The following is a 27176-nucleotide window of genomic DNA, read 5'->3' as shown; positions in this document are numbered from 1 at the left end:
CATTTAAAAAACTGTTCCACAACTGGTATTGCTAATTGTAGTAGGCATTAAATTTTTAGTTACAATATTTTGACTGCCTTTAGAAACTTGGAAAAAATTATTGAATTTCATTAGTTGAACTTGAGTCCTTAGAAAATGTATTCAAGGTAGTATCTTGAATATCTTGTCAGTTTTCTTGTAGCAAATGTATTTGGCATCTGTCTTTTGAGGTTGAGTCAGTCTTAAAGTGGAAAACACTCATTGGATGATAATGATGTTATTTCTCTCACAGAAAGCATTTTTGAAAGTAAGGTCAGATACTCCATTTTTCTTTTTCACCTGTTCCTGTCTTGGTATATTGAGAGTTTTAAAGTGAGGCTGCTGAGAATCAGAGCAGAATATAGCTCTTGAGAGGAAATAGAGAAGTCATCCTCCTACCCTGCCTACTTGTTCTCTCTCTGGCTGCCATATTGAAAGAGATTTGGGTACAGGTCATTGAGTTTTTGTTACAGAACATTTTCTGTCTCATAACCTCTCCAGAAGCCTGTCATTAGTTCCTCCTTTTGTATGGTATTGCTTTTAGCTTTTAAAAAGCGTCCCCACACAAAACTGCATCTTCGAGAAAAAAGACACTAATTCTCAAATTGTCCTTGACATTTGTAAATTTGCCTTGTGAGCAGTTCACAGTTCATTGAAAAGTCATAAACAATTATCAAGTCATTAGCACAGACATTTTCAGCAGGAAATTTCAAAACACAAGTTAGAGAAGAGGCAGCTAGTATTGGGTGTTCTCTTGTTCTTGGATTGTTGACTACTTTTTATTCAGATGTTGGCAGAAATGTTTCTATGAACAGGTGAATGAGTTAGTGGTTGCATTTGACTGCTAATAATAGCAACTCTAAACAGAATAAATCCTGTCTTGCTTATTTTTACACCATGTGAAGGAAGTCTGCAGGTCACTGGTTCAGATATGACAGCTCCAAGATGCCATCAGGGCTCCAGACCCTTTTAGCTTCTCTTCTGCCATCTAAGAGGGACTCTTGGAGTCATGCTCTCAACAGTAGATTTTATCATTATAAACTGGAGAGCAAGCATTCATCATGGCATATTTGGAGGTTAATTCTAATCATGGTATCAAAAATGAATTAGACAGGGCAGTACATTTATTTGGATGTTCAGCTTAAAAGTGAATGATGTGGCTGTGTCAAGAAGGAATGGTAATGAGATCAGTTACAGAAAGACTAAATTCTGCTGGTTCCTAAGTTATAGTAAAGGTAGGTAGGAGAAAAAAATGAACAAAGGGTAAGCATTAGTCTCTTAACGTGTAAATGAAACTGTTGACTGACAGACATGATGACGTCTCCTTTAAACAGAAGCAATGGTAATGAACTAGAGAGCTGTGATTCCTAGAGAGCTAACGTTTCCTGAACTGCTTCATAATAGGATAAGGGCATGTTAGGAAGTTAGAGGCTCTGAGAAATCCCACATTGGCAAAATGTTGAAACAGAAAATTTTCCTTTCCTGGTTTTCCCAAGCTTATGTACTATGTTTAGCTTTGTTTTATTTTCAACAAAATAGCTGTATACATCTTGTAAAAGCATTTGGGGAATGCTGTACCTGTCTTTAGTGGTCATCTCATAAGAAGACTGCATCTGTGCCTTTAGGACACGAACACCAATTTGTGGCGTTCACTCAGTTTAAATATAATACAGTATAATACATATAAGGTTTTAGCTGATGGAGAACATGACTTTTATTCTACAGGTTCAGACTGCTTCATGAAGCTCCATGTAAAGAATAAAAATAATCTTAGATTGAGGGACTTGTTTTCATAACTAAATTGTATTCATTCATTTATATGGTCTTTTAGTCTGGTGAGAACACTTATTACTATCGTGTTAAACATTTGAATAGACTGAGAAATTTAGCTGGATTATGGTCGGAACTCAAATCTGTAAGATTTTAATACTATGGTTACAGATTTACTGTGTAAATGTATTTAATTACTGATCATGATTGCTTACATCTTTGAAGTTAATTTTAATGCTCTGCAAAAAGAAGTTATTTCTGATTCTTTCACAAATTTTTTTTGTTGTTGCATGCCAACAAAAATATTTTTAACACATAGATCCAGAATTGCTTCCTGTTTGGGGGGAAATAATATAATCACTCTGCAAACATAACAGATTTATTCTAATGGTTGATTGAAAACATGAATAGCAAAGTTCACTACAGATTTCTCCAATACAAGTTTACTTTGAGATTCCTGCTTTATAAACCTTTAAAGAAGCAAGATTGAACTTGGAAATAAAAGGCAGATTCTTTTGCCATATGTAATGCTTCAGCAATAGTTGGTAATGTGCTGAGATTATATTCCAGAATTGATCTGGAATCAGTTGATTCATAAGCATCCCTTTGGTTCCTCAGACATAAATAAATGATTTGAATACAATTAGCAACTTCAATGACAAAGAAAAATCACAAAGACAAAGACAGTTTCATTATATCCAGATCTGTGAAAACTTCTTTTTTTTCTAGTTCTTTTGAACAAGAACATGAAATTAAATTCGGCAAAATATCTATTTGAATTCTTTAGGAATTTAAATTCTTTAAATTGTGTAGACTGAATTTTATTGTGAACGAGAGTTAATCTCTTGTCTTCTTTTATCATTATTTCAATGCTTGTTAATGATTTTTCTAAAGTAAAGTATCAAGTTACTACTTTTTAGTAAAATGCCTTAGAGCTTTTGGGGAGCTCATGCTGGCTAGTCATTATTTGGTATGGTATTCATGGAAAGTATAAGTACTTTGAATAAGTTTATGTGTTTCAAGTGTGTTCAGAAAGTTTTCTATTTTAAATGAATCCTTGTCAGTGATAACTTCTGATTAACATTTTTTCTAAGTACTCCATTCTAGATTGAAAAAAAAAAGAACCAATTTGTTGTAGGTTTATTTCACTTTGATTACAGGATGAAGGTAATGGTGGTTTGGCCATAATTAAAGAAACTGAAAATATTGTATACAGATATTTAAATTACTTCTCAGACTAGTAAAATTTTTGGTTCACAGACTCTTTCATTCATTAATGAATTTAAGGAAGATAATTGGACATTCCTCACTGCTGCTTATTTTGAAGGATAAACGCTCCTACGACTCTTATTCGTTTGATACCTTCCTAGAAATGGTTAGTTGATGTCTTCTGTTTTAATAATAAAAGTGTATGATTCTTTTACTCTTAGATTGGAAAAGGGAGTGAGAAGCTTAATGCAAAGAGACATTGAAATATAATTATTCCTTTGTACATTATTTGAAAGAAATTATTTGTTACCTGTCACTTTATATAAATTACCTGTGTATTGTTCTTTCTCTTAAGTGTGTCTGTATTTGATTTATGGTGTGTATTTTATTCTGACTAAATCTAAGCATGAAAAATAATGAATTTATTTCAAGGTCTGGGAAACATACAGGCTTTTAGAATACATAAGATGATATCATAAGGTAACTGAACATCATGATTAGTTATTTTCTTAAGTTTCATTAGAAGACCCTTAATATTTGAACTTCCTTAACTTATTAATCTTTTGTTGCTGAACTTCAATTTGAATGATCCTAAGTTGTCTTCTTGTTTTAGGATGAGTCCAAGGAGTGCTCTGGTCAGTGTAATAGTAGAGTAGTGATTGAGGAATTGAGAGACTAGCTTTTAGTTTCAAACTGTGCACCTAATTGCATGGGCATTAAAAAAATTACTTAATGTCTGTGAGCCCTCATTCATTTATCTGTAAAATGGGATGATAATATCTGTCTTGGCGTGTTAGGATCAGATAAGCTAACAAAAACAGATCTTGCTCTGAAACGAAGAACAGTCTAGGAAGAACAGCTGAAAAATGGTTGATTGAAACCCTCTTCACACTTCCACTCAGCAACTCGGATATTTTGAATTATTTATTTATCATTAGAATCAATTGGGAATGACAGGCTTTGAAATTTTACATTTAATTTGAATTTGCACATCTGGAATTGGAGCTATAGCTTCAGTATTTCATGTACTGATGCCTGTAATCAAATAGTAATTACATTTTCATATTAAAGTAAAAAATGCAATAAATAGACATACATTTCTTAAGGTTATAAAACATATGACATAAAAGTAAAGTAGTAAAACTTTTTATGGATTTGTCTCTAGAACTCTGATTTATTTGGTTCCTAGATGGAACTACCCATTATGGACTCTAGTCCCTGTAATATACGATATATTTGAAATCAAAATACTTAATACATGCACATACACAAGATGTTGTGTTAAACTTTGAACTTTGAAGGACTTTATGTTGAACTTTGGTAGACTTCATGTAGCTGGAAGGAGGATTTTTTTTTTTCCTGTTGTATCCTTTTCATGGTTTCTTCAAGGTATTATTACATAGCTAATTCTGAAACTTAAAGTTTTAAAAGTAAAATAAAAATTTCTGTTCATTTTTACAGGATTTGAAACAAAGAGCACAAAGTTCTCTGCCACAAAAAAATGTAATAAGTCTGAGTGCAGAGCCAAGGTAAATACATAATTTCTCCTAAACTTTGATTACCTTTCTGACTTGACTTTTTTGATTTTTATGATTTTATTCTGGACCCAGCATATATTTTAAGGTAGTATTTCATTTAATCAACTTACTAATTTAAAAAATTGTTTTGAAGAAATGGATTTTCTCCCAGGACTGTGTCATGTTCAGTACTAATAGCTAACACAGTGCTTGATGCATTGATAGCTAAATAAACTATTATAACAGTATTTCTTACAGATACTTCATATGAGATCGTAAATGTGTATTATTATAAAAATTACCTTATATGTATAATATTGATTATTTTTTAAAGTATGCTCTTTCTTGATTAACTTTTTGTTTGCTTACCTTGGTTTCATTAATCTATGATCCTACATTTTTAAATGAAAGCAGAAACTTAATTACTATTAGAAGATAAGGGTTCTTACTGTAAATTGTTTACTAGGTAATTGTCACTGTGCTTGTCAAACTGCCTCATTTTCACACTGTTGATTTACGTTAAAGTAGATGGGAAACATGTTCAATTGACCTAGAAATGGGGCATTTAATTGATGGCTGCCTCTGACTTACAAAGAAATGTATCACCTCTTGCAAGTTGTAGGATAGAAGAGTAATTGTAAAGTGTAATCCTGACTAAACTTCTTCAGTAAGTAGAGACTTAAAGCATGTAGAGCTTACACCTTAGAACAAGAAGATAAGTATATTTTAATGATACTAAAGTATCACTAAAGTGATACTAAAGAAACTACCTCTCTTGTGGCTAGAAAAAAAGAAGGGATTAATTTGAAAAGAAAGTTTAAGTCTTAAGGTTAAAGTCTTAAAAGCTTGCATATTGCTAGGCCATATTTAGGGTGAAAGAATAATGATATTGAAAAAAAAATCAGTTATAAAGTTACAAAACATTCTCTTTTTCTTAAAATAAGTAATGTTTCAATGCATTTTGGGTTATATGGCTGTTCTTTATATATTGTATCCCTAAGAAACTGTGGTGTCAGTAAATCTATTCGGCTTTAGAAGTAATCTTCTTATCTATTTTTTTTCTTTTTCTATTTTGGTGGGGGAGGATCTTCTTTTTTTGCTGACTGTTGGAATGACTTAAGCTTGCTATAAGTAATTCATGCTCTGCCTCCACCCCATGAGTCCCCTGTGGGTACACGTTAGGGTGGGCGGGATGCGGTGGGGATGGGGCCCTAGTGAGTCAAAGGAAGAGATACGCTGTCCTTGCCTTGTCCAGCAGTAAGTGATAATTCAGCCTTACGTATGCTGGAGGAAGAAAGTTAGAAGATAGAGGTCTATTAATTAAGGACAAATATAGTTTTGAGCTTCAATATTGAAGAATTTTGATAATTTAGACATAAATGGAATTTTTGAGTCTGTTAGTAAAACAATTGCTTTTTGATATTTCTTTTTAAATGGTTTGTATTTAAATCATGTTCTTCATTGTAATATTGTATCTTCACAGTTCTTTTCTACCACATGTCATTGCTGCTGTTTCCATAGTTAGGTGAATTGGGAATACTTATGATTGTCAGATTCCTATTTTTATCTTTATCGTCTTCTTTGTACTTTAGAGCCTCATGAATAAAACTACTTATATTTTTGGTTTTTAAAGTCTATTTTATTTGTTAACCGCAAATTATCTGAGTTATTGATCTTTCAGTAAAATCAGTGAAGATTGGAAGACTGGGTGATGGGCTTTAAAATGGAAGAATTTGATAGTTTTATTTTGTAGGTACTGCAAGTTAAATAATCACCTGTACTTCTCAGTGTTTAAATTGGCAGTTTCAAAAGAATGGCCATAACTCAGTCTTCTATTCTTTGTGAGTCTTCTGTGATGCTCTAAGGCTTAGCTTTACTTTGATTATAAGTGTAATTCTTATATGAACAACATATTATTAATCTAAACAAAACCTCTATCCTCAGTAGAGAGATGTCTTCTCCAGGAGGATTAAAAATTGGTTCCTGTGGGTGGAGGTTTGAAAAAAACTTATTTTTTTTTAATGTGCAAAGCGCAGATACAGTACATAATAGTACATGACAGATACACGTTTTATGTGTAGTATTAAAATTGTGTGGAGGGGTGATTAGACTTGAAGGAGGTTATAATGAAAAAAGGTTGAGGAACACTGGTCTAAACCCATATAGTTTAAATAATACTTGTAAATGAATTTGATCATGCTATTAGTTATAGCTAGAACCTACCATGATTTAGTTTGTGAGTATTTAAAAAGTAGTCCATAACCTGCTGATAGTAACGGTACATGTCAACGTGCTAAGGTTACGTGAGCTGTATAGTGTATGCATTCATAGTCTTTGTACAGAGAGCAGGTATAATTAAGAATTAAAAGTTTAGGGCATCTTGAACAAATCATAATTGTCTAGGCTTAAATAATCCTTAAATGTACAAGGATGTTTCTGTTTCTCTCTACATTCACAATTGCCTAAGGAAACCAACTGTAAGGACGCTTGATACAAAGTCTTACAGGATTAGGGGCTTAGAGGACTCTGAAGATTCAAGGTGAAAGTCTGAGACAGGGAAAGAGATTTCAGACTTCTTTCCGTATTCTATCTATTCAGGCAACACAGGATTAAATGTTGCCACAGCACAGATCTGCAAACCATGTGGTTTGACAATGTATAAAGGAACTTTTTTTTAAAGGGGGATAATTCGAAATGCCACCAAGTATGTAATCAAAATTACATTGAGATGGCTTCTGTAAATCTGAAAATTTAATTTTTCAAGTAGATAATTTTTTAATTTGAGAGTAATTTATTCAAACCACTATGACAGATTTACCTGTAAGTGCTTTTGATTTTTAGCAAGGTATTTATTGGTCAGGAATCCTGCATGTCTTCCCTTTTGGCCAGAAAAAGAAGGAATTAACTTGAAAAGAAACCATTACCATATGGAAACACAAAGGATGTCAGTGTTTTCTAGGCTTGGGTGATTTCAGGGTATCATCCAGATACGAAAAGGACAGAATTCCAGAAAAGGCACTGGACAGCCCTATTGCTATTCACTTGTTAGGTGGCCTCTCTGCCCCTTTAATTTAATTTCCTCTAGTTTTCTCCATACTTGCTTTTCTTTTGGATTCTAATCTTGATTGAGAGTGTTGTTCTCTTTTTAGCTGTCGAGGTTCTGAAACCCTAGAACCCATTTTGACTGCTGTCTTTTCTTACTTGTTAGGTGTCATCAATTAGAGAGTCTCGAGTTTTACCTTTACTCATCTCTGACATCCACTCTTTCCTCTCTTCCTTTTTCTTTTGGTTTTAAGCCATACTTTAGATATTGCTTGAACAATGCAGTGGATTCTTGCCCTGAGGCCTTTCTCTGTGCCCTTAATTTACTAACTATAATTTATGTAGTTACCCAAGGAATTACTCAAAGCAGGAAATGGCAAGGCTTCTTAGGACCTAGACTTGGATGTCCTAGAAGGTCATTTCCAGTACATTCTGTTAGTCAAGCAAGTCACTAAGGTCAGCCAGGATATAAGGGAGGGGAATTATTGATGTGAGGAGCATATGCAGGAAGCAAAGGCAGACACCTTTGGAGACTGCCTACCCACAGTTCACCACTGGCCACCACAATTAACATGCCTTTCATGTGCAAAGGGAAATAAACTCACCCTCCTCCCAAGATACCCAAAGTCTTATCCCACTGTGATACTAGCCCCAATTTTCCATCTGAATCAGGTCCAACATGGCTCAGTTATATGGCTGAGAATTAATGTTGGCTTACTTCTGCCAGCATAATTATTTGAAGTTAATCCCGATAAATTGTAAACTCCTTGAGGGTAGAAACTATTTCTTTCATTAATTTCTACCACTGTGCCTGTGGTATGATATTCAACATAGTAGGAATTCAATAAAGATTTGTTGAAATACATTTAATTATTGATTGAAGAGAATATTAAGCTTAAGACGCCAGCTATGCGTAGAATGTGATTCACATTCTATGTGAAAACATGGTATCCTGGTATACATTCTCCCCAGGTAGTTCTTTCACCTAATATTTGAAAATTGGATTCCAGAAGGATTCTCGATCCACTAAATACTAATGTAAATAAAAATAAACAGTGATTCAGTAGAGCTTTGAATTTGCTCAGCATTTGGGCAACTGCTCATTTGAGATTTTATAGTTTCATACCATGAGTCTTGAAAAATTTGGGGTTGCATCTCAGCATCATTGCATTCTCATAGAATTAACTTTACTGGGATTTCATTCTTGGGGGATCTTCAGAATGAGTGAGTTCGAAAGATATTCCCAAATACCTGAGTGAGTTGATCTTGTCAGATCCTAAGACTTTTTTGTTGTTAACATGGAGTATTCCCCTTATTCTACATTTTGTATTTTTAATATTGTTATGAGAAACAGTTGTTCTGGTAGTAATTATCTACTAATGTAATAGGATTCAAGGCTTTAGATCATTTTCTTGTTGGTTACTATGTCATCAGCCTGTTTTTATACCAAGTCATAATGTATCTAAGAAAGGATGTAACAGCTTTACCAGTTGTTTAAACATAAGTTTTAAGTGAAGAAACCAAGTTTACAGCCTGATTTTTATTGTTTGGAATATTGACTGTTTTTCTTTGGGGGAGGTGGAAAAGTGTTAGCAGTGACAATTAGTGTAAGAACTGTGTTTGTTGCTCATGGATTATAATGGTTTAAGCTCAAGTCTTGTCATGGACTAGAAAACTAGTATAGAAATGTCTTCACAATAGTTAGCAAAAAAATAAATATATATAAGCAAGAAGATTGAGGGTTTTCTTTCTTGAAAATAGTGGGCTGCATTTTAAAATTATCCAAAGGATATTCAAGCTGATAAAAGAAACATGATTTGATTAGGATTTGATACTGAACCTTCCAAAGGTTCTGTTATTTGGAGAGCAGCCCAAATGTTTCTTCCTTTGAAAGCTAGTTTATAACTTCTCTTTTAATGGGAGAGTTCTTAACTGACAGTACTAGAGACTCCTAAAAATAACTGAGCTATTCTAGTCTAGGTCTATCTGAGTGTTAATAGTATAGTCCATTTATGGACTAATGCTTATTACTGGACTTGAAAGATAAGTTCCTAAACTCTCCTCTGAGATGCTTTTCTACTTAAGTATTAATTGCTTGTTAGAGGTGTTTGTGTATTTTCATCTACATTCCCAGTGAATTGTGTTTTGTTAACTTTGACTTTTTCAACCTATGGAGTGAATAGTTCTCTGATTATCCAGAAAACATGTCAGCCTATTTGTAATCTGGGATATTTTTAGGGAGAGTGTTTTACCCAAAAGACTGAGTGGTATATAGGACATTATTTAAACAATCAAAAATTTCTTAGGGAATAGGAGATAGCTTCCACATGATACATTAGTCAATTTTATGTTAGAAGATCTTTGCCTAGTGGTTGGAACTAGTTTTGAAACAGTCATGTCTGGCTGGCAACATAAAATAATCTTATCTGGAGTTTGCTGGTCTAAGTTAGTCATTCACAGGCTTGTTTTTTGCCTGTTTTTCTTCAGGGAAATATAAAGGTCTTTGGGAGAGAGAATAGGAGGAAAGGCTCCACTTTTCCCACACTGCTCTCCCCACCCTTAATATTTCTATTTATTTTATTATGTCAGGAGTGATGAGTATTAATTCCTGAAATTTCAACCCCACATTGACTTAGATGAAATAACACCTATTACATATATATAATATTTATATACATTTAAATTTATATATATCTATATATATTAATATTTACATTTATAATATATTTACATTTTATATATTTATAATATATTTCATATTTTTATATATTTATTATATATATTTATAATATTTTTTTAATGTTGACATTGTGATTTTATATGCTGGCTGACTAGGAACCCAGAGACTGACTCTTTCTATTTCTTATTAAAACTCATGAAAACAGAAGATGATGAACAATGAGAGGAGCATCAAAACCTAAGATGCAGTCGAAGGTACCCACAAACTGCAAAGCTGATCGAACTAGACTAAAAACTGCAGTTAATTATTCACTGACCAATGAGAAACAATTAGAAATAAAAACAATATACAGGTCTCTAAAAGCGGGTATGGAAACTGATTCCTTTGCCTTTCTATAACGTCTAGCCCCACTTCCACCCCCAACCCCCAGGCTTTGAGAAGACTAAGAGAAACAACTCATTTCTTAAAATAAATTATTACAGAGACCAGAAAAAAAATTTTTTTAACTCTCTGGAATTCTCAAAACGTTTGAGTCATGATCTCTAAGAAATATGAAACCAAAGTGGAAAGTTGTAATGAAAAGATGGCAAGATGCTGTGGAAAGGGGGAGGTGTGAAATAAGGAAAGATTATTAGGGGACAATAACAGCATCCATTCGTGATACTGAAGAGTGGAGCTGCCATTATGAAAGAGTGTTATCAGCGACATGAAAAAAGGGAGATGCTTTTCAAGAATGCAGAGAAAAGAGAGATGAGTGGAAACAATGAGAAAGAAGATGATAGGTATAGAGGATAAGATTTCAACAAAAGAATTACAGATTTTCTTTAGTCAAAAAATGGAGCAGAAGCAATGATCAAAGATACAATGGAAAGTTTTCTGAGCTGAGAAGGCCTTGCTTTATAGATGAAAGGGGCTAAGTTGTCAGTAATATAAATGAAAAGAGTCACCTCTAGTACATCTTGGTAACTTAGTTCAATTAAAAAGAAAAGGACATCTGGTCAAAGTTCCCAGGCAGAAAGACAGATACTGTGTAATGTGGAACAAAAGCTCGACTGACTTAGGTTTTCTTCCCTGTAACGAGAAGACTATGGAGTTTTGAAATCATTTTATGCTCAAAGTTATCTTTCATACGTGAAGGCAACAAAAAGACAGTTTCAAATATGAAAACACTTACAAAGCATACCACAGGCACTCTTTTCTTCTTTTTAAAAGGAAGTTTTTAAAATGTTCTTGATAAAGTCGACTCACGTTACTGATAAATGAATCAAAATTAAGAAGTCGTTGGAAATAATTAGCTCTAGTGGAAATCTAAATTGTTTTTGCAGATTTGATTGCCAAACTAGAAATAGAAATTTCCGTCTAGTTTTGGTAGAACTTTTGTGAAGTAAAGGTAGTTTACTGATGGTAGTGTTGACCTGTAGTTCAGGTTATGTTAACATCTGAAAGAGGTAAAGAGACAGGAGTGGACAGGAAATCTTAAAAAATAGTTGTTTTGCCTCAGGAAGGTTTAAAAGATAGAAGTTTCTGGTGAGAGTGACATTTCCTTCTTGTTGGCTTCATTTATTGTCAGTGTACTATTGACTCTCCAAATGGACATCCCTGCTGAGAAGTCCCCGGAGCTGACACATGCCCACAGGCCATGTGGGTAGCTCCACTGGGAAGGCCCACTCACGCCTTCATCTCAATGTGTTTAAAATTTAGCTCCACCCTCCTTGAACCTGTTCTGTGGTCTCAAGCACTTTTTGTAAAATTTTAGCTTCATTATCCAGTTCCCAGGCCAGAAAGCTGCGTCTCAGCTTCAGAGTGATCATACATTCTAGTTTTTTATTAGTGTTCCCTTTCACTCTCAAAAAGATATTTATTTGGACAATAAATTATAGGATTACCCTGATCATTGTTGTCTCTTCTCCAAACAAAAACCAAGTCATTTCATTCTATTTCTTAAATGTATCTCAATTTTGTCCACTTTCCTCAGTGCCACTATGCTACTTCAGGCTGCTGCTCTCTTTCCCCTGCATGGTTATGACAACCCTGTGACAGATGTCCCTGCCTCATACATTTGTAGGAGAAATTAAATAAGATTATGCATGTGAACTTAATTATGGGATCTAGCACTTAGGAGGCATGCAACAAATATGAGTAATGATGTTGTAACTCCCCTGCTCAAGACCCTTCTTTTCTGCATTGCCCTAAGGAAAAACTCCCAGAGTCTTTAACAGGGCTTATGTGTCTGCATTTTAGTTTCTCTTGCATTACACACATCACCCTAGCCAATACCATGCACTCCAGCCCTTCAACAGCTGTCAGTTCTTTGACTTGCTGTATTCTCTCCTCCTTGTAGACCTTTGCTGCCTGAAAAACAAAACAAAACAAAAACCTCCTGCCTCACCTCCAAAGACACAGAGGCACACATACACACACACACAACTTGCCTGATTAATTCCTGGTTGTCTATTAGGACTCAGCTTGGGTATTTCATCCTCCGGAATCTGTCCCTGATATCCTTGAGTCTTATATGCTCTCAGGGGGCTATGTCTTGACTCACTATTGTCTCACTTACCACATGTGTAATATTTCTCTGAAGAGACTTGCTATAAACCTCGTGAAGGCATGGGCTGACTCATTCACCATTCAAACATGGCACCTAGCAATCTTTCAGTAAAGTGACCTAGTAATACGTGCCAGGAGTGTTTGAATTGGGCATTACACTGGAAGAAATCTGTCCTGCAGAGATAATCATATATAGAGATGAAGAGAACTATGGGCTAGGATATGTCTCTTGGCTTTATCGTGTGAACAAGTATTTTAAAAGACTTCAATTTTCATCACCAATAACCATCAATGAATTGGTAAAATATTCTATGTTCATAAAGTTCTAATAAATTTTTTTAAACATGCCAAATTAGCATTCTTCTTGTAATAAAAACAGCATAGAATTGGTAAATTTTGAAGTTTTAGCATTTTTAGTTAAGACCTGCCTTCCAAGTCCCATGGAGAATAGGAAGATGACTTGTTTGAATTAAAGTTGTTATTGAGTCAAATAAGGAAGAAGTGCTTGGCACATAGGAGGTGTTTGCTAAATTGATAACTAAAAATTGAAATGGAGAGGGTGACACTTATGAGAAAGAAGTTATGTATAATATTTGATAGGCAGTTAAGGACCTGTTTAAAAATAAACAACCCTTTAAGGAAAAGCATGTCTATGGTGATGAATCTTTATGGGAAAATTTTTACTTTAGGAGATTCATCTTACATTCAGTGTTCTCTTCTTTTTAGATTAAATTTTGGTACTTGTTGGCTTCCCTGTGTTACCCAGTATTATCTCTGTGTGTTTAGTGTTTTACTTCGGATTGCATTCAACTGCCTATAACAAAAACCTCTTAAATTTGCAAGAAAGCAGTTAATTTTTCTTATGTACAAGTTTTGATGTAGGTAGTCCAGAACTCATGATAGGTCTCATGGGGTCATTAGAGGACCAGGCCCCTTTTACCTTTCATCTCTGCCATCCTTAGCCTGTGGCTATTGTCCTCATGGTCTCAAGACTGTACCTGCTTCTCCAGGCATTGCATCTGTATTCCAGCCAGGAATGCAGAGGGAGCAAAGGACAGAAGTTGTGCCAGTTAAGTCTGCTGATTTTTATTTAATTGGTGATATAATAACTTTCCAGGAAGCTCTACTTACTGAATTCTAGTTAATTTCATTGACCAGAACTATGTCACATGGCCACCCCAAGCATGGGGAATCAAGGTTTTTTGTTTGCTTTGCTTTTTTTTTTTAAGCTAAGATTGTTGTCATCCCTAATAAACTTGGGTTTCTTTCTATAAAGTAAAATATAAGAATGGCTATTGGGTAAGAAGCTAGCAGCATCTACTCTCATTAAGTCATTAACTAAGTCTCAGGTCACCTACCATATAATCTGATCATTGGCTACTTTTTCCTGACACCTTAAGCTCAGACTGGAGTTATGTTCTGTATACTGTAGAAACAGATCTGTGTTGAATAAATCAATCCTGGGTACTAGAAGCTTCTTAAAAACTTGTCCTCGAACTTTCGTATCAAAAATCATATCAAACACTTAACAATTATTAAAATTAGAAACTATTACAAATATTAAACATAGAAAAACCATATCAAACACTTAGAACTATTAAAGAAACAGATTTTCCGTTTATTTCAGAACCAAAACATAATTGAATATTACAAAATTAAGAATTGGGAGAGAGAGAGTAACATCTCCTAAAATAGGAGGATGTATGTCCTTTTGGGATTTGGGGTTCTCACATATTAAGAAAATACTGTATTCTTAAACATTTTCTATTTCTTAGTGACCTACTAAAGACCATGTTAAAATATAATTTCTCCTTGGTTCGATCAGCCATTCAGTGCCAGACTTATTTTGCGTTCCTGCCCTGTGTAGCACTGTGCTATATGTTTTCTTTCCTCTTTGATTTCTTGGTTTTTTCTTGCTCAGAATCTGCACAGGTAGGGTATCTTCTGTAGGTAGTCTGTGACTCAGAGTGCTGTATATCCTCTAAATACAAGTCCTTAATCTTTTATGAAATCTTCAGAATTTTTTAAATTTTAGGAACGAATGCAATACACATATGTGACATATTACCTAATACTTCAGATTGTGGGGCCGGACTCATCAAATATTTTAAAATTTCTCAATATTCAGCTCAAGGGGAATAAATAATTATATATAGCTTCATGTCAGTTCAGTTTAGGTTTTGCCTCCAAATGAGTTTTGAAAAATCTTGAAGAGCTATAGAGTAGTGGTTTGGAAGAATTATGAAATTGTTTAACATATTTAGCAAGTTCCCCAATAAAGACACAGTACAGCAGAAACCACCGTGACTCTTCCAAATGCCGTTGGATTATTACCAGCATGCCTCAGTGCCTGAACTCATCCTCTCTGTCCTCATTCCCACTCCTTTGAAAAGTCTATTGGAGAATGTCTCTCAAGAAGTCTCTGCAAGTTGAGCGGTGCTGACTCTCCACATTTCTGTACCACATTCCGTAACCACAGATGTTTTTAGGTGTTGACTTTTCGCCTTCACAGAAAACTTTCCCTGACTCTACTGAGTGTTCTAGCTTCTTGATTATACTCCAAGCTTCCTCATTATCACAATTCAAAAAAAATTTCTTATTCCATTCTTGCACCTCCTGAAATAATCATTTTTATAATTCTTTATAAGACAGTGTAAAATTTATGATAGACCAATTTAAATTATAAAATCATACATTATTACATACACGTTTTTACTGCTGTTTAGAAGTTTGAAGAAAATGTTTATCAGGAGGCTACTATCAATATCATATATTGATTTTTAAGTCATTTATAATGTGGGGTTTGTCTCCTTAGTGCTTTCAGGGCATGGTATCCTAAGTTCTTCTTTTTTTATATGAGCTTGAACAGTTCAAGTTCTTACCAGGCCCTTATAATTAATCTGCTGTGATTTTTGTTCTAGTTACAAAATTATTTTAGATTTATTAGACTTAGGTTTTCTTTGTGAAAGTGGTTGAACAGACTGCATTTTAAATGATGGCTTAAAATTTTATTTCTTTAAAAGCAATGGCAAAGTAGTTATGTGTTCAGTGAACACCTGCTAAATTGCCTGGTTAGTCTATGTTTTAATTGCCTTTTTATTGTTTATACTTTAAATCAGACTTTCTTAACTAGCTATATGGTTCTAGTTGATTGTTGCCAGATTATTATACATAGTGAATTAAGTTTACGCTGGGTATTTTATTTGTGTTGTTTGTCTAATGAAATTAAAGTGATTTTGCTCATTGCTTATGATATCTTACAAACACTCCATCAAGGACCATATGGAATCAGGGAAGTGCAGAAGATGAGAAGGAATATGTGCCTCTACATGTAGGATTATGATGTTATTTTGATACCTTACAATATGAAGGCAGAGTTATTATGGGGACTAGCACCTATAGTCTAGGAAGGACTATAATAATTTCCAGTTAAAATATTTGGAAATGTGTAACCGTAGAATCTAACAAAAATTTTGGAAAGGAGGTGAAATAGTGTCAAAGAAGAGCTGGCATAAGTTTTGGTCTATCTGTCAGATAATGCAAATTTTAAATGATTCTCTTCTGTCATTGTTGGAGTTATGTAATGCACTGTGTGAAAGGGTTAAAGTAAATTAAATATCTGGAATATGAGTGACTTATTTAAGTGATTTGTATTGCGGTGGGGAGAATTAATGATTATATGAGATCAATTCCTTAGTTTATTTTTTCTAGTTTTGTGCACATTTAGTCCTCTGTCCTCTCTCTTCTTTTCCTCCCAGTGTCCATCATGTCTTCTGAAATTGCTGACTCAAAGCTAATTAACTCAGAGCAGTTCAGAGCGCAGACTGAAGTGGTGTGGCATTATTTCAAGTCTTCCATTCTTCTGAACCGGATTTTTTTCCCTTCTAAATGCAGATTAATAAACCGTGCACTACAAGAGGAACAAGGAAAAGGATTTTAGTGAAGGTATCCTGATCCTGAAAAAGTCAGGGAGGGCTTCAAGCCCATCTTGGACTTCAGAACACTTCACAACTTTGTGGTAAAAGAAAAATTTTAAATAGAGCCTTTGGACTTATTTATTTCATCCTTATTTAGAGAGTAGCTTTATTTTATTTTTTAGGCAAGAAAGTTAAATGTGAAATTGGGTTAATTTTCAAGCTAAAACATACTTGGGTTTTAGATTTTTGTTATTTGATAGGTACTTAAGATATACTCCAAGTTCTGTAGGTAGTTGGATGTCTTGTGTGTTTTCCTTCGAAACGTGTTCTTTATCCCTTGTGACATCATATTCGCCTTCACTGTGAGTGATGTTTTTTCTAGTGTTTTGTATTTTCTTTGGTCAGTTCATTGGATTCTAGAGTGTCTTTCCCAGAACCAATATTGTGTCTGAAGTGTTTTGAAAATTGAGTGGTTTGTGCTTTGCTGTTTTCATATTTTCAACTCTTACATGGCTCACGAGCATGATGAGATGCTGCACGAATAAAAAGTTGTTGTTTTCTCTTCACCTGAAAACCTTATGCAAGATAAATTTCACTTGTTGACAAAGATATATAAGGTGAATACAAGCGTATTTGTCATTTTTGTCTTTAGCAACAAAACAATCTTATATTGCTGCACTAACTTCTTAAGATCTCTTTATTTGTGAAAATCAGCCTGTTTATGTACTGTGTGTTCTTCTAAAGTTATGGCGTTACAGTCATTGGAAAAATGAAATTTCCTTCTAGTAGATGAAAATTACATTTTGATTGAACATCATTCCTTACGCAGTCACCCATAAATATGTCTTTCACTGTCTTTTCAGAAAATAGCTACAGATGTGATTTCTGAACTGACAAGAAAATAGAACATCTTAATGTTTTAGGTAAAACAGATGGTATTTTTGTTTTAGGCAAAACTCTCAGAGGGAAGGCAGCTTAATTGGTGACAAGACTCTTGGGGTCAGCCAAATTATGTACAATTTTTGTGTCTGTTTCTTTTTATTGCTTTAGTATCAAAAGTTTTAGAAGAGTTGGAAAGGAATATTTATCCTTTTTATTAACTTGCTGTTTTCCGTTATGCACTGGAAATAGTTGTAAAATTTTCCAAGCATGTTCAGTTTATAAAACTTAATTAAATTGCATGTGGATTCTACTTTGATTATGGTTTCATTTATGCTTTTAGTAATGCTTTTCTCAGTGTGGGAAAGCCTGAAATATGTAGTCGTACTTTTGAGGAGTTAACACGTCAATTTATAGTATTGAGTTGCATTTGCAGCTGTAAATTCTAATAACACTTGTGATACCAACTCTTTTGTTTCCATACCATTGAGCTTTGGGCAGATCTCACTGTCATGCCTGGAGAGAACACAGTATTGTGAAGGGAGCTGTGAACTGAGAGTCAGAGGGCTCGTTCTAGTCCCCCTTCTGTTGCTAACCAGCTTTATTTTTTTTGAAATGTTAGTTCTATTGGCTATATGTCTTGGGAGAGAGGAGCTGAAGTAGGTGATCCCCAGGGTTACATCCAATTGACACTTAGTTTTCTTGTCTGTTAAAACACAAATCATTTCTCAAGCATTCATTTGGATAAACACTGGGAAAGGAAGTTTTGGGGTAGAAAGCTCAACTCCAGAAAAAAAACCCAACTTTGCCCGATATCTGGGACATAGGATAAGGAAACTATTTTCCCAAACATCACCAGTATTACAAAATGAAGACCTGTTATATAGCAGTTCCTTTCCCACGACCTCTTATAAAAAGTAGGCAGTCGCTGAAAGATCTGCTTGTATTGTCATCAGAGCAGCCGAGAGAACTAGCGTCAGCTTGGTCACCACACAGAAGATCTCTGTACCCCCGTCCTGCTGCTGTAAGTGGTTGGTCGGGGCTTTCGGAGCGAAGGCGGTTTGCTAGAGTACAGGTAAGGGCTCCCTGAAGCAGCGTTCGGAGAGCCTTGCGAGGATGGAACTCGGGTGCGACCCTGAGTGATGCAGGTGGAGCATCGGTGCCTCCAGCACCTACACCCTGAGTTCCTTGCCCACCGGAGAAGAGCAGGGCCACCTTCCCTGCCTCCAAGATGCGTCGGAGACTGACTGAGGTTGAATCCTGGCTCTACCACTTAAATGGCTGTGAAACGTGAGCAGGATAACAAACCAATCTCACATCTGTAAAATGGGCATGATTTTCAGACTTCATAAGTTGGCTGTGAAGCCAAGAGAAATTAATTCAAGTAAAAGACATACTGTATACTAGGCACTGTTCTAAAGACTCATCAAGTACTAGCTGTTTGGTATTATTGTCATTGTTATTATCTCTATTAACATCTGAAAAACTGACTACCATCTACCAAGTCACGTTTGAGTTAAAAATAGCAAAAATATTCTCTTGAGATAGTTTCATTTTTGACTTACTGCTTTGCCTATTAGTATTATAAGCAAACATAATTCTCTACTCAAAGTAATGTTTTTTAACATATAATATTTACTTAATAATTGCCTACTTCTCATCTAAACTAAGAACTCTTACTGGTAGTGTTCGATGTAGTTCTTGGATTTAGTAAGGTATTTCAGAAATCAAATACTTAGTTGACAACAGCAGGTAGGTGCTGCTACCACCTTGCTGTTCCATGAAGGGCATCTTGACCCTGGATTCAGTCACCCGTGCAGTGCACGTGTTCACTTTCCTTTTGAATCTTGTCCTTGGGCAAATGACTCTCCATGGGATGATCGATTCATAATATTTTTGTCTATGAATTTTAAGTTGTTTCTCCTAAATGTAGGGAAAGATGGTGAAATAAACTTCCATGTGTTAGGGGGTTCAGGTAGCATTTACGCACTACTGTATTCAAGTACAATCCTAACTTTTATTGCTGAGATGAAAGAGCTTTCCGTTCCTCGGTGTTGATTCTTTTTTCTTCTTCAATGAGAGTGTATTTGCTACTTAATCAACTGGAAGCTTCCAGAAAACATCATTTAAAAAATTTTCCCCTTGCAAATATAAATTCCAGTATCTGGTCACTGAAGATAAGTAGGATTGTTATTGTGTAGTTTCTAGGGAGATTTTTATGGGAAAACAGTTGCATGTTTGCCTATTTCTAGGAATAGAAAGGTGTTAAGCTGGGAGGCCTTGGAAGGTATATGAAAAAAATCTTATGCGTGTGTGCATTTCTTCAGTGAATGGTGTCTGTATAAGGTATTTAAAGGTCAGGAAATAATTAGAATTTTAAAAGATTAAGAATAAGAACCTTGGTCAGTATAAGGGACTGTCAGTCACTTGCTTTTTAAGAAGTACAGGTTTGGGGTGTTTCTCCTTGTCGTTAGCTGTGGGCACTTGCACGGGGGCAGTGGGCGTCTGGGCTCCTGAGACCGTGTAGCCAGCAGATGGGGGAGTGGGAGAAAGTACTCTCTGGGAGAGCGGGTCTGGGGTGTTGACACACTTCACTGCTACCTTTGCCTGGACCCAGGTCTACGGACCCCAAGCCATTCTCACTGTTCTTTGCCCACCCACACCCCGCCCCCTTTTTCAGAGCTCAAGATTTTCTCTTCGGTGTTTGGTGTCCGTTGTGATATGAAACCAGAGCTTAGCAGTCATTTTCAGGAGGAACAGTGTAGCCTGCTATATCCGTTTCCTATTGCTGCTCTAATGAATTACCGCAAACTTAGTCTCTTTAAAAACCGCAAGTTTATTACCGTATAGTTTTGGAAGTCAAATATCCACAGTTAGTTTCCCTGGGCTGACAAAGTGTTGGCAGGGCTGGTTCCTTCTGGAGGCTCCGAGGGGAGAGTGTTGCTTTGCCTGTTTCATCTTCTTAGGTCACCTGTGTTGCTTGCCCTGTGGCCCCTCTGCATATTCCAACCTCCTACTTCTGTTGTCACACGGCCACCTTCTTTTTTGGACTTTCCAGTCTCTCTCTTCTAAGGACCCTTGTGATTATATTGGGCCCGCTTGGCTCATCCAGGGAAACTCCCCATCCCAAGACCCTTAATCTAATCACACTGCAGAGTCTCTGTTGCCATGTAAGGTAACATAGCCATAGGTTCTGGGGATGAGGATGTAGACATCATTGTGGGGAAATTCTTCTGCCTCCCATACCTGGAAACCTAGTTTTTATATTTCCACTGGACAAGTGGATCCTGAGTCTTCGATAGTTAAATTAGCACATCAGGGTAAATCTATGTAGATGTTTCTCAGGCACTTCAAATCCAAGAAGTCTAATCCCAGATTTATCACCTTCATCTCGAAACCTCCTCCCACCACCCATCCTTAGGTGTTCAGTCTTGGTTAGTGGCACCACCATATCTATCTCATCCTAACTGGAAACCAGGAATTACAGACTTTTCCTTCTGGTTTATTCAGCCTTGTACAAGGAATCCCCAAATCCTATCGATAAGAATTCCTACCTGTTTCTCAGATTTGTTCCTCTTTTTGTACTTCGGCCACTCCTGTAATTTAGGTTTTCCCCTTTGCTACCTGGGCTATTGTAGCTGTCTGCTTGGTCTTCCTCCTTTGAGTCTTGACTCCTTAAATCCTTCCTCTACTTGGCAACTAGAAGTGTCTGTCAGAAATGAATCTGACCACGTTAAACCTTCTAGTCAATCCCCATAACCTGTGTAATAAGGTCTCAGCAGTTTGTAATGACTTAAAGACACCCCACTGCTCAGTGTGACTTGAGAACTATCTCCCTTTCTAGCTCCAGATATTGGCATCTTAGACCAGCACTTTACTATGTAGATTCTAGTGGGATTGAATGGTCTGTGTATCCTGAAAATGACATCCTTTTTTCTTTATGTATCTGTGCCTTATTTTTACAATCTCTCTACCTAGAGCGTATTTCCCTACTTTATTTTACCTGGCTATTTCCCACCGAACCTTTTAAAAAGTTGCATGTTTTTATTGTTGTATTTTTCTGATTTTTTAAAAAATATGTACTTTTTGTAGATAATTTTACATCCAGATGTCTAAAAATTAGTTGCAGAATGTTCACTAATAATCCCAGAATCTAGAGGAAGTATCTCTGTTAACAGTTTAACTTCTCTTCTGCTTAATCTACTCTGTTGTTAAACAAACAGATCTGCTGAGTTCATAATTTCAAATATTTATCCTTCTAGAATTTCATGTGGTTAATTTTTAACATATTCAGTTTCTGTAGTGGAATTTTTTATCTTTCCTTCTACTCTTTTCATGTTTTCCTCTTTCCTTGGACATATTAATTGTTATGTTAAAGTTTTATCAGTTAACTCCAGTTTCCAGATCATGTATGGTTCTAATACTCCTGTCTTTTTCTTTTTGTTGTCTAATCCTGGGCTCTGTCTTTTGGATGTCTCAGAATTTTATATCAAGTGCTAGACATTGTGTATACAATTTTTATAGGCTCCAGAAAGTATCTTCTAGAGAGTGTTCACTTTTACACCAATCAAGGGCTATGCTAGTTGAGGCTAATTCTCTCAAGGTCTTGTTCATCTAGCTTATTAAGTTTTCAGCTAATAGCCTAGTATAATCTGTAGGCCCTACTCCCTGGTGGGTTCTAATATCTCATGAGATGGCTCTGCTCTACTTTTCAGAAGCTTTCTGTTTAGATTTTATGCCTCCCTTTCTGTGTAGCCCCCAGTATTCAGTACATGTACTGATGAGAAAACCAGGTACGTAGTTGAAGCCTCCTATTTTGCCACCAAATGCCTTTTAGCCTCTTTGCCCCCCAGATCCTCCCCTAGGCTTTGTACTAGGCTTTGCAGGAAACTCAGCCTTTCCCATGCTGAGAATTGGCACGTCACAGGGTGAAAATGGCTGGAGAAGGCAGCTCCCTTCTCTGAAGTTCTTTTTCTCCTCAGCAGTTCTCTGTTGCTTTCAAGCAGATGATTCCTGTATTTTATCTGTTTTTTTTTTTTCTAGTTGAGCTAGAGAATTGAGAGCTCTTGTCTGTTGTCAACTATTCCATCTCTGCTGGAAGAGGAAGCATCATTCATTTTTCAACTTTAATTTGCTGAAAGAAAAATGCTCACTTTTTCCACTTGAATGTTTATATTTCTGTTAATTTGTAAGAGCACTTGGAAATTTCCTGAATTTTATGTCCTTTCATTTTTTATTCTTTAATCTTATTTTTTAACATAGAAAATGTTCTAAACTTTTTGTTATCAAATCTGGCACCCTTTTACCTCGCTATGTTTTTTATTATCGTTGGAAAGAGGTTTTGTACCACAGATTTTATCTTTCCTACTGATTCTACATTTGTTTGTAAATTTTTAAATTCATCTAGAATCAGTGTTGGTATTTTGTTTTAATGTATCTGTTTACCCATTTTCTTGCCGTCTATCATCGTAGATGCATCGTAGGATTGTTTCCCTTCCTTTCCCTCCCAGTAAAAGGATTTCAGTGGGATTTTGATTGGCAGTGCATAAGATTCACGAATTCATTTTGTGAGAGTTGTCTTTTTGGCAGCAGTTTAGTTTTCTCATCTAGAAAAGTATGTCTCTCCATTCATTCATTTTTATGTCCCTTAGTAAAGTTCTGTCAATTTCTGAATATGTATTTGGCTCATTTTGTGTAAAATAAATTTTCTCTTTAGAATCCTCTCCTGATTAATTCTTAATCGTACTGGCTGTCATCGTTTTGTGTGTGTGTCACAGGACACTGTATATTCTTTGGTCTTATTACCTACCCTATTATTTTGAACTTAGCAGTCTGTCTCTCCCCTTCTAGACTCTGGGTACTTCCAGAACAGGGACTATCTAGTTTCATTCATAAGTTTATAACTGTACATACAGAAGGAACCCTCTCTCTGTCCTTTTTTTCCCCTTTTTAATTTAGCCAAATGCCATGGGGTTACTTTGTATGTGTGTATATTCTGTGCGCCTGTTCATTTATCTCCACTTCTGGAAGCCTCCTCCATATTATCTGAACTCTTGTTTTAAGGTATCTTTGTTATAACATGTGCAGTCTTGTTAATTTATTTCATTTAGATTTATATATACCTTGCATTAAAAAGCACATAAGGCAGGTCAGTACCTGGGTTAATTATAGCATTCATTCCACCATCCGTGTGATTCATGTACCAGGGGCCTGAGTTTATATAGGCAAAAACTGGGGGAAGGCTGCAGGGTGTGTTACCTTCCTTTGATTGGTTGGTGATGAGGTGACAGGGTGGTGCTCCAGGAGTCATCTTTCTGGTTCCAACCAGTCTGGGCTCCCCTGTGCTTATGAAAGGAGAGATTTAACCGCTGTTGAGATTCTTCTTTGTGCCAGGTCTGAGCTCTGTAATTTTCCAGACATTTTATCATTTAACCCTAACCACAATCTTGTCTCCTGATTTTATAGTGAAGTATATTAACGCTTAGAGAAATGAAATAACTTGTCCAAAGTCTCTCAAATTCTAAGTGCCTTGGTAGGTTTTTGGACTTGAATGTGTCTGACTCCAAAGCCCAGGAATCACAGAACTGATTGTGGTTTTTGAAGATCTGATGTATCTCAGAAAGACTCCCTTTGTTTTTAATATCTTGATTTTTTTTCTTTTCTGGTGGCTAATGTGATAAGCATTATGTTTTAAACCTCGAAAACTGGATGGACTGTATCAAAAGGACCTCATATCTAATCATTGCAATTTTTGTAAACATGAAACTGTATATTTTCATATTGAGAATTGTGTATAAAGTTACTACTCTTCTTTAGATTATACTCCTACATGAGGCTACTTAGAGAAGATGAATATATTCTTATTTGAAATGATATTTTTAACATGCTGTCCTTGATTAAGAATCAGACAAACTGAGCTCTGGCCTTTGCTTTTGTTCTTAACGTTGTCTATGATCCTGAATCCGTCATTTGCTGTTTTTGCAGAAGGGTTTACAGAGCTTGTTGACCTTGAAGGCATTTCTTTAGGAATTAAAATAATCAAAATGAAAGAGATTTAATAAAATGATAAAGTTCCACACTAGTAGGTGTTGTTTACAAATGATCAATTCTCCTGGGATTTTTTACATTACTCATTCATCAACTATTTATTGCATGTTATTTCATTCATTACTAGGTACCACACTAGGCACATGAAGTGACAATTATTTTTTATATAACCTAGTGTTTGCTTAATTGGTTTTAAACTGCACTTACAGGCGACTTGCAATATTTTTTATTTTTATCTTCCTTACACAACCATAAATATATGTAGTGGGTTTTTTTTAAACTTTTTTTTTCAATATTGGAAATAAGACCAAGAAAGACTTGGAAATAAGACAAGTAGTAAATCTGAGAGAAGGAAGATGTACATATGTACATAGTATACTGAATGGCTGGATGCTGCATTGAGAATATTTAAATACAGAGGAGCAGCAAAAAGACCATGATTATCTTGGAGGGAAATAGTAATGCTACAGACAGGAGCAGTTGGTTGTCAGTATAAAATTTTGCGGACTTCACTCTTCTGATAGCGTCTGCTCTGTGTACAATTTATCAGGTGTCTTGTGGAAGAGATCTCTCTGTGACTTAGACCTATTAAAATAAGCTTTAGAAATGAACTTCTGGTCTAAGGAGCATTTACGAAGATGTTCATGTTGAGTTAACATCAGCAAAATGTTAGCAAAATCAACATCTTGTCCACCTTGTTTATTAAAGTTATAATTGAAACATTAAGTAGATGTCTGAATGTAACAGTTAAAGAGTACATTGAAACAGTAAAAATTTGTAGTATTTTTAAATGTTTTTTTAAACATTGTTTTTGCTTACCTCGTGCAGTGAGGTCATGAGATGAACTCTTTAGTATATATTACAAGATTTTTTTGTTCCAGTGTTCCAGTCTATAGATTTTCTTTCACATAAAAAAATATAAATAGCTTTTTGTTCACCCTGGGCTTCCTGAAGAGAGAAAGTCTATGGACACCTTTGGCATCAATGAGGACAAAATTCTTCTCAAGTGAATTTGGAACTAAGGGAATCTCCACAGGAAACCCCAGTTGTCAAAGAGGTCCTTATAAGCTTGGCCTGTGAGTGAAGTGGTTAAGAAGAAGGTTATAGGGGTAAGACTGAGCTCTAAGCCTGTATGGCACTTTTAGCTGGGTGGGCCTCAGCAATGTGCCTTGCCTCCCTGAACCTCAGTTTCCTCATCTGTCCAGTGGGCAGGATGCAAGGCCGTGCCCCGTAGGTTGCCCGTACAGGCATGAGGACTGGGCCCGGCACACTGGAAGCAGTCTGTAAGTGATAACTCCAAGGTCACTCTGTCCTGGGAGTGTATTCCTTTCACGGGGCCCTTTGTCCAGTCCTAGAAGGAAACCTGTGCGGGTCTAGTCTGTTGTTCATTGTGGGTGCTGATTAGATTTGTCTCACAGAGAGGACTCAGTGCCACAGTTGTCTTTCTTAACATGACATGAACCATTTCTATGGAAAGGGGTGAAGGAATTCTAAATACACTCCTCTTCATTAGAATCTTCAGGGATACAACTGCGTTTACAGTGGAATTCGAGTTCATCATAAAATGATTCCCAATTTGACATGAGCACACAGATGTCTTTTCATCTTCCTCCATTCCGTTTCCTCTCAGCCACAGGAGATCACAGTCTGCCCTCTCAGTTGATTGGCAGGTAACATATGAATGCTTTGTCTTCATGAGTTGAAGGCTGTTCCTTGTATGTAGAGAATTGAGATAATTGCCCATAACCCCAGGTCACAGGGGCTTAGTGCCATAATGAGAGCTAGGAGGCTGGATGTGACTTGGTGACAGATGATAGATAGGAAACCAATGCAAATGTAGGGCACGTTGGGGAAAAAAAATTGTTCTGAGCTTCCTATGCAGTTACTTCCAAGGTAAAATAGGAACGAACTGTCCCCATTTTCAAGGATATGACTCTTTTTTTTGTTAGTGTGGATCAAATACTAATTTTTAATTAGTGAGTATGATATTATGATATGAAACTTGTTGGTTCCAGTCAAAAAAAATTGTTTTGGTTCCACTCAAAATTAACACGCTTATTCATGAAGCGTTCCATATTTTTTTGACACAACATTGTAACTGACTATACTTCAATAAAAAAAATTGACATGCTTAAAAGGACTCATGTTTGGAGATATTGGCAATATAACAAATGTTTGACTATTAAACATGATAATGACAATGAAAATTTAGTTAATTTGTGATAGTGTGCCTCTTTCCCAAGGAAATATAATTCATGTGTGATCATGATTTCTCTGTAGTCTACTTAAAATGTACATAGACAGAAGTTCATATGTCAGATAAATTTGTGCTGTGATGCACTTGAAGAACATGCTGTGAATCTCTAATTATGTTAAAAGTTATTTTCTTAGTGCAGCATTATACTCATTATATACTCTACACATTTAGTTTTTGAATAGATTCCTGGCATGATAATTACATAATCATTCAGTATAGTAGAAACATCATTATGGTCAAATACTAATTAGGTACTAAAATGAAACAAAACAGAACCTAGTTTTCTGCTT

General features: G+C 35.6%; 1 protein-coding gene across 1 annotated transcript in view; it reads left to right on the top strand.

Moving 5' to 3' along the window:
* The window catches only part of MAN2A1 (mannosidase alpha class 2A member 1), a 155230-nt gene that overhangs the window by 80445 nt on the left and 47609 nt on the right, over positions 1–27176 (top strand). The window contains exons 11-12 of the mRNA XM_031673187.2: positions 3049–3163; positions 4459–4526. Coding sequence (XP_031529047.2) covers positions 3049–3163; positions 4459–4526 — 183 coding nt within the window. The remainder of the gene's footprint in view (positions 1–3048; positions 3164–4458; positions 4527–27176) is intronic.

Source organism: Vicugna pacos, chromosome 3 (genome assembly GCF_048564905.1).
Source record: "Vicugna pacos chromosome 3, VicPac4, whole genome shotgun sequence".
Lineage (NCBI taxonomy): Eukaryota > Metazoa > Chordata > Mammalia > Artiodactyla > Camelidae > Vicugna > Vicugna pacos.
This window is presented reverse-complemented; position numbering and strand designations above follow the sequence as displayed.